The following is an 8,094-nucleotide window of genomic DNA, read 5'->3' as shown; positions in this document are numbered from 1 at the left end:
TTCCAAAGATACCAGTGCACCAAACGTACAGGGAACACCTACGATGTGGCAAGCAGTGTGCTAGGCCTTCAGGCTGAGAGATGAAGAAAAGGAGGCCCTTGACTTCAAGGAGCCCTGAGTCCTATGTCTGGTTCTAAAGCTGTCACTGTAATTTAATGGCTTCTTTAGCTGTATTTTTTTTTCTCTTTTTCCTTGATAAGTTTTATTTTTTTTCATGAAATAGGATATTACAATCGTAAGTAATTTGTACAAGACCTTCCTGGGTTTACCCAGACGAGGCGGGGCCTCAGTAAAGCTCTCGTTCGTCGTAGGTGCAACATCGCGGTGATCCTTCTGACCGACCTGGTCATCGACCACAGTGTGAAGGTCGAGTGGGGGAGCTACCTCCATCTTCTTCTTCATGCAATTTTTATAGGTGAGAGACGCTGGTTCCACTGCCGTCCTTTATATTTTTAGCATTTCAAGGCAGTATGACTTGAAGTTTTTGTGTATTTCTGGCTCCTGTTTTCTGTGTGTTATTGTCATGGATTTGCACTGAGACCCCTGGTCCAGTGAGATCATTCCCAGCCTCTCTAACCGTGCCGTTGCCGTCGCTGTCGCTGCCCCCAGCCCTCCTGCTCTGTGTCGCACGTGTACGCCCTACCAGGGAGCGTCCTGGCGCACGGGCGGCAGGAGGGAAATTAATCCGTCTCTGGGCCTGGAAACTTTCACAGCGAATGGAAGAAGGAAATGGGTTCCAAGTGTTCCTCAAACGAGCGGGATTGTCAAAAAGCCTGATTATTACACTTAAAACTCCACCCCGAGGGAACCAGCAGTTAGCGTAATGGCTATGTCACTGGACTCCCACGTAGTCGACCGCGGTTCGTGTCCCGGACCCGGTGGCTTAAAACTCACGCCGGGCGCGTGTGCGTGCGTGCCCAAGATCCCGAGAGGAGAATGGAGGAGAAGGGATTGCAGCGTGACCATCCCCCCTGGGGGGTGATTTCTCGCTTTCTGTCTCTATGTCTCTCTCTGTCTGTCTGGCGAGCGCACGCGCCCTACAGTGAAAATCTCTCCAAAAAAACACCTCCACCCTGACAAACTGCAGGGTCTGTCCTGTCTGTAACACCTTTAATGTTTACGGGATTGGCTTCCTGAAGCCAGTCAAGCCAGAAAGCTGTCATCTGCACGGTCTCCTGACAGGCTCGCTTTCTGTGTGTGTTAGTTCATACATACGTTCTAGGCACCAAAAAAGCCTACCTTTTTGAGAAATCCACTTCTATCTAGTACGTAACAGTAATTGTTTCTAAGCAGTCGCTACGTTTTAGCCATGGGGTGTATTTAAGCCTTGACTCTCCCTAGTTCTGTGGGACAGTAGGCTGTTACACAGGTACGCGAAATCTGTAGGCGAAGAACTATGTAATGCATCTCTTCCAAAAATCTTCTATATCATTTCTCTTTTTCTTTAGAATATGAGCCTGGTCACAAGAATACTCCCTTTCTCCTCCCCGGTGACGGTTTTCCACTGTTCTTCCTAGGGTTTGACCACTGCCACCCTGAGGTGTACGAACACTGCAAACGCCTGCTTCTGCACTTGCTCATCGTCACGGGACCCAGCAGCAACATCCGCACTGTAGCCTCAGTCCTTCTCAGGAACAAGGAGTTCAACGAGCCCAGGGTGCTCACGGTCAGACAAACCGCACACTCAGATTACACGCTCGCAGGTGCGCGCTCTGGACATCCCAATAGAGCAGATGGTATTTTGTTAGCAGAGAATCCTGTACTGTAAAAAGTCCACTCGGTCAAAGTCAAAATCCTAGAGGACGTGTCATAGAAATGGAGTTGTAGGGACCAGCCGATGGCATAAATTTTCATCCCTGGACTCCTGAGTAGTCGACCGCAGTTTGAGTTCCAGACCCGGGTGGCTTAAAACTCACACCGGGCACATGTGCACGCGTGCCCAAAATCCCAAGAAGAGAATGGAGGAGAAGGGCTTGTGGAATGGCCATCCCTGCCAGGAATGATTTCTCACTCTCTTTCCATCTCTCTGGTGAATGCACATGCCCTATAGCAAGTCTGTCTTAAAAGGAGCAGTTTGATTTTAAGTACTATTTATATTGCTTATTAATGAGTGCCTGGAATAGCTGCATCTGAGTTGTCTTTAAGGCTGTCCGTCACACAGATGTGCTGAGTGTGAAGGTTGAGTAGTCAGTGAGCAGCACTTAGTTTATTCATCACTCCTCCTGAACGAGGGTGCCCTCGAGCGAGAGTCCTCCCCCTTGTGTATCTGGAACTTGACAAAGAAGAAAGTAAACGTTTTTTTTAAATTCTCTTCATTAATACATTGAAAATGTTACACATTTTGAAATAGTGAGGTCCAAATTAATGATGCTTACAAAATTTATTTCACAGTCAATGTTAATTTGCTTTTTTTTTTTGGTTGTAAGTTTCCTAATAACTCTAATTTATTTATTTTATTTATCAGTACCATTACACTAAATCATTAATGATCTAAAAGACAATCATTATTTTTTAGAGATTGAGTAAAGATGATTTGCTCCCTAATTATCTAGAGTCAGGTACAGGGTTAATGAATTTAAAAGTTCTTTTGTTAAAACCCTGTTATTTACTTAAAATCCAAAGTTAGTAAGGACACAATTATTAGGAATCTTGTTATCCTTTTAAAACAATGATTAAATGAAACATGGACTAAAATTTACAGTCGTTTTTGTTAAAAGCACCTTTATTTAAAATTACAGTTTACTTTTAAGGATCCTTTTGCTATTTTGTAAATATGGACGTTAGTAATAATCGTTCGGTGTTTAGTAACTGAACTGCTGTAGATATTCCATATAGACTTAAAAATAGTCCATCTCTAAGTAAAATAAATCAGGCATTATGGAGTCCTTTCCATAAGAAATGAAGAAGTCATTCACATTGTTGGAATGTGATTAATAAATGTTGAGAAAAAGAGCCAGAATATTATGAACCTGCGACTTCCAGCCTTCCACAGCAGATGGCAGCAGGTGTCTGCGCAGTAGTTAGCTGTTTGCTACATTTTAATAAGCTGCGAAAACGACCTTCGCCCCACACTCCCTGCAGCTTGCTGCTTGGGGCTCCACAGGAGCCCACATCAGCTCACACTGGACTTCCTCATGCGTCCCACACGGCCGTAAAGGAGCCAGAGTTTAATGTGTTAAGTGTTTTGTGTGATTCTTTTATGACTGAACATTCATGATGGTCTTCCTCTTCCAGCAGGCATTAACGATTTTGTACCTGATTACCAGCCCTCCCCTATGACCGACTCAGGGCTTAGCTCAAGTTCTACCTCTTCTAGTATCAGCTTAGGAAACAACAGCATGGCCATGTCACACCTGCACACCACCGTCCTCAGCGAGGTGGACATCTCAGGAGAGCAGGATGGGAAAGTCAAAACCCTCATGGAATTTATCACCTCCAGGTAACTCGCCGGCTCTCAGCATTCCCGGCAGCGTTCGGCTCAAGTCCCTCTTCCCTTGGTCGGCTCTTAGAAAACGTTTTCATTTTTATTTTTGTTTTCTGAAATGCTGCTCCTTTGCAGTACACAGCTGGGTATTGTCTGATATTTTGAAAATTACAGCACAACCAGCGTGTTTGCATTTGTGCAGTTTTACCTGCAAAGAGCCTTCCTCATACCTGGATCCTGAAAGCCCAAGGAGAACGCAGCGTTATCCGAACGCACGTCGCGCTTTCATTAGCCGCAGTATCAGTCCCTCCTGTATCTCTGTGTGTTCTCCTCTTTGCAAGGCTGGGCTGCAGAGGCATTTTACAGAAAGCATCAGCCCCGTGTTGGGTGGTCAGCAAAGACATGGCACGTGTTTGCGTAAACATAGGCGGTGTGTCATGACTCCCGACAGCCTGATGATATCCCGCCCCTGCTTGCCTGTGGTGTTAGCTGGTAACTGATTTTCATTTCTCTTCCACAGTAAATTGGATTATTTGCAAGGTAACCTGATACAGTTTAGCCTTTGTGAATGTTTCTTCGGCATGTAACACATAAATAGGGTAGGATGTAACTCTTGGCAAAATGTATCATGTTTTGCCTACTACTGCTGAGAGAGGTTGACTGCAGTGACGAGAAACGTGGAAAATAAGTCATTGTTGGGCCTGCTCGATGCCCTGGTTGTTAAGGCAGCCAGATCCTAGATGGTCTACTATGCGGTTCGAGTCCCAGACCTGGTAGCTTGAGAAACACGCCAGGTGTATGGGCATGTATGTGTCCCAGAATGCCAAAAGGAGGACGAGATGGAGAAGGGAGTACAGCCTGGCCACACCCCACGTAGGGGTGTTCTCCTGTCCTTCTTTGTCTCTGGAAAGTATATGTGCCCTTCAGTACCCCACACACAAGAAAGAAAGAGGGGGGGGGGATGGACGGAGGGAGGAAAGACAGATCTTCATCTGCATGTGGTAGACCGTACATGTCCGTGTGCCGACCTATTTTCCCATGTAGAAGTGTGCCGTGACTCTCCGGCACATAGCACGCATCGTGAGGGTGGACGGTGACCTGCCGTTCGCTTTATTCAGCTACTGTGCTTCCAGACGGTAACAGTGGGTTTAGGCCGATGAGGGAACTGTTGCTGTAAGTTAAAGGGAATTCCATCTGTTCTGTTTTCAGGAAAAGAGGGCCCCTTTGGAACCATGAGGATGTTTCTGCCAAGAACCCCAGCATCAAGAGCGCCGAACAGCTCACTACGTTCTTGAAATACGTGGTTTCTGTTTTTAAGCAGTCGAGCTCAGGTACTTCCTAGTAAATATTTCGGTTACTATTAGATGTTACGGAGGCATTTTAATGTGGCCTGAAAATTTCCAGTGATATCCACTTAGAAAAAAGTTACCAGTTGCTATGTCTAAAAGTTTTAGGTGGGTCGTCGTCTTTAAAGGTCTCTGCCACGGCCTCATGTGCTTGCCAGGGAAAGAAGGAGGATGGCCACGCCGTCTAGCCCCTTCTCCTCCATTCTCCTCTTGGGGTTTTGGACACACATGTGTATGCACCCGGTGTGAATTTCAAGCTGCCAAGCCCAGGACTCACTGGGAGTCCAGCACCTTAACCACCATGCTGTCTGCTGGCCCCCTATGTTTTTTTAACTTATTAATGATAACAGATGTGTCTTGGATGAAGGAAAACTGAGTGACTGCTCAAGAGTACGAGTATTACCTATGTGGGCCCAGAAGACGGTGTGGTAGTTAAGGGGCTGAATCCCACAGCTGACAATGCGGTGTGAGTCCTGAACCCAGCAGCTTGAAAACACTGGTTGCCTGGGACTGCCCCCTCTCTGTTTCTCTCTGGCAAGTGCATGCAGCCTATTGCAAAAACCTTTAAAAAAAGAAAAAAGAAAGAAAAGAAAAGGAAAAGGAAAAGAAAGAAAAAAGGGAAAAAAAAGAATATTGCCTTTACAATTCTGGACATCTTAGCATTTCGTATGATAGAATCATAAAATTACAGTGCAGTTGTGTCTGTGTAAAGCACTGTACTAGGGGAACGATGTAGACGTGACAGACTAAAAAAGTTCTTTTTCCTACAGTTAAGGCCACTCTGGTCTCAGATGCTGAGAGTCCCAGTACAAATGAGGGTCTAGAGGCGTTTTTGCAGCTGAGCTGATTGTGCCCCTCGTGTTAAGCACTGTCTGCAGACACGTGTCACAGTTCACAGGATGGAGGCACGAGGGGCGGCCACCTGTAGGTAGTGGGGAGGGCTCGGCGATCCCGCTGGGGAGCATGCGCTGCCCCAGGCGGCCCTTCCAACAAAGAGCAGCTCACCCAAAATGCGAGTGGTGAAAGTTGGATCCCCCTTTTCAAGGACTGCTTCTCTAGATTAGAAGGCAGAGTTACCAAAAATGCAAACAGAGTTTAGTCAAAGACAAAGCGTCAACCTGGAAACTGCGTGCCTGTCAGGCTTCCCAGGTCGTGTGCTGGGTGCTGGTTTAGACCAGCGAGCGCCGGATTCTCACCCCGAGGGCACTTGTTCGTTCTGTTCTCTTCGCAGAAGGAGTTCATCTGGAGCGGCATCTTAGCGAAGTCGCTCTGCAAACAGCACTTTCGTGTTCTTCGCGACACTATGCTGGGAGGTCCTTCCAGATTTTCAGGGCCCTAAAGCAGCCTCTTACTGCAGCTTCACTTTCCGACGTCCTCTCCAGGCTTGTCGAGACTGTGGGGGACCCAGGGGAAGAAGCACAGGTACGTCATGGCGCTCCTTCAGCAGCTATCAAGCATCTCCTGGCTGTCAGGGACTTACTGCCGTAGGGGTGGCTGCAGCTAGACCGAGCGGACGGCCGTGGAGAGTGAGTGATGTCCAATGAGGAGGAGCAGGCCAGGAATTAACAAAGTTGTTTTGTAACTAGCATTTAATAACCTGCTAACTAATACATCAAATAGTCTAGCACCTATCCATGAAAGCTTGACACACAGACCTTTAAATATTACCCTGGAAGTTGGGCCAGCAGGTGGCATGGTGGTTAAAGCGTTAGACTCTCACTTAGCTGACCATGATTTTGAGTCCAGGATCTGGCAGCTTGCTTTCTCACCTTCCCCCACTCCCCACCTCTCTCTGGTGAGTGCACATACCCTGTAGCAAATTAAAACATAATAAATAAGTAAAATTGGGACCAGCAGTTAGTGTAACGGCTATGTTGCTGGACTCCCATGTGGTTGACTGTGGTTTGCATCCTGGACCCCATAGCTTAAAACTCACACCAGTGGAGGAGAAGGGATTGCGGTGTGGCCACCCCCACCCCCGGGGGGGTGATTTCTCACTTTCTGTCTCTCCGTCTCCCTCTGTCTTCCTGCCGAGTGCACATGCCCTATAGCAAAAAAAAAAAAAAAAAAAAAAAAAAAAAAAAAAAAAAACACCTCCAATAAAAAAAATTTTAAAAAATGAAATTATTTTTTTTTTGAGAGATTTTTGCTATAGGGAGCCTGCTCACCAGACAGGCAGAGAGAGACAGAGAGATAGAAAGCGAGAAATCCACCCCCCAGGGGGATGGCCACGCCGCAATCCCTTCTCCTCCTCTCGGGATCTTGGGCACACACGCACATGCGCCCGGCGTGAATTTAAGCCACCAGGTCCGGGACGTGAACTGCAGTCGACGACATGGGAGTCCAGCGACATAGCCATTATGCTAACTGCTGGTCCCAATGATTAATGTTTTTAAAAAAGATTGGAAGTTAAATTTAAATGTAAAATGGACACTGAATTCCATATGCAAAGATTAAGTGGGTCAGCTGGTGGCGTGGTGGGTAAGGTGGCTGACTCCCATATTGCCGCCTATACTGTTCAATTCCCAGACCCAGCAGCTTTAAGAAAGAACATGCCGGGTGCATGTGTGTGCATGCCCAAAATCGCAAAAGAAGAACGGAGGAGAAGGGGTTTTATTAGCACCATTCTAGTCAGGAGGGACAGCGGTGAACCAGACCAAGCTCCTGGCATTTTGGAGTTCATATTCCATGGGGGGAAAAGAGACCTTTAATCTACCAATAGTATGTCATACGATTTATTTAGTGGTAAATGCTGTGAAAATAACAAGGTAAAGGGTAAAGAGCAGTGGGAGGGAAGCGTACACATGACAGCCCGAGCAGGCAGCTTTCAGTGCCCACGGGATGAAGCGAGCCCGTGATGTCCCAGGCAAGAGCGTTTCAGGCAGGGGGAAGTAGAACAGCAAGTGCCAAGGCCCTTGGGCAGCATCATGAGGCTTTTTGGAGTCGCATCAGAAACACCGCGGCAGGGAATGGCGGGCACCCATGGCGTGAACCCAGTAGGCCTGCAGAGTGGTGGAGTGGATGGGAGGCCGCCCAGAGGTTTGGAGGGAAGGGGGTGGTGGGTGTGAGTCGCTTTCTTGAGGGGGATGAGAGAAAGTGCAACGTCACCCCCGGGGCATGGCTATCCCTCAGTCCCTTCTTTCTCTTCTCGGGATTTTGGGTGCACCTGCACACATGCCTGGCGTGACTCGAACCATGGAATTGTCTATATGGGATCCAGCGCCTTATCCTCCATGGCACTTGCTGGCCCTGTGATTTGCTTTGCAGAAAGCTTGCTCTGTCATGTGAGTAGTTTTTAGGGCGGGCAGGAGTGGAAGTAAGAGC

At 47.4% G+C, this 8,094-nt stretch overlaps 1 protein-coding gene across 1 annotated transcript in view; it reads left to right on the top strand.

Moving 5' to 3' along the window:
* The window catches only part of FRYL (FRY like transcription coactivator), a 210,074-nt gene that overhangs the window by 155,805 nt on the left and 46,175 nt on the right, over window positions 1-8,094 (top strand). The window contains 5 exon segments of the mRNA XM_027775907.1: window positions 312-415; window positions 1,518-1,703; window positions 3,235-3,439; window positions 4,634-4,755; window positions 6,002-6,192. Coding sequence (XP_027631708.1) covers window positions 312-415; window positions 1,518-1,703; window positions 3,235-3,439; window positions 4,634-4,755; window positions 6,002-6,192 — 808 coding nt within the window.

Source organism: Tupaia chinensis, unplaced genomic scaffold (genome assembly GCF_000334495.1).
Source record: "Tupaia chinensis unplaced genomic scaffold, TupChi_1.0 Scaffold000054_1, whole genome shotgun sequence".
In the NCBI taxonomy this organism is placed as follows: Eukaryota; Metazoa; Chordata; class Mammalia; order Scandentia; family Tupaiidae; genus Tupaia; species Tupaia belangeri.
The sequence above is the reverse complement of the archived record's forward strand: the minus strand, read 5'-3'. Positions and strand labels throughout refer to the sequence as shown.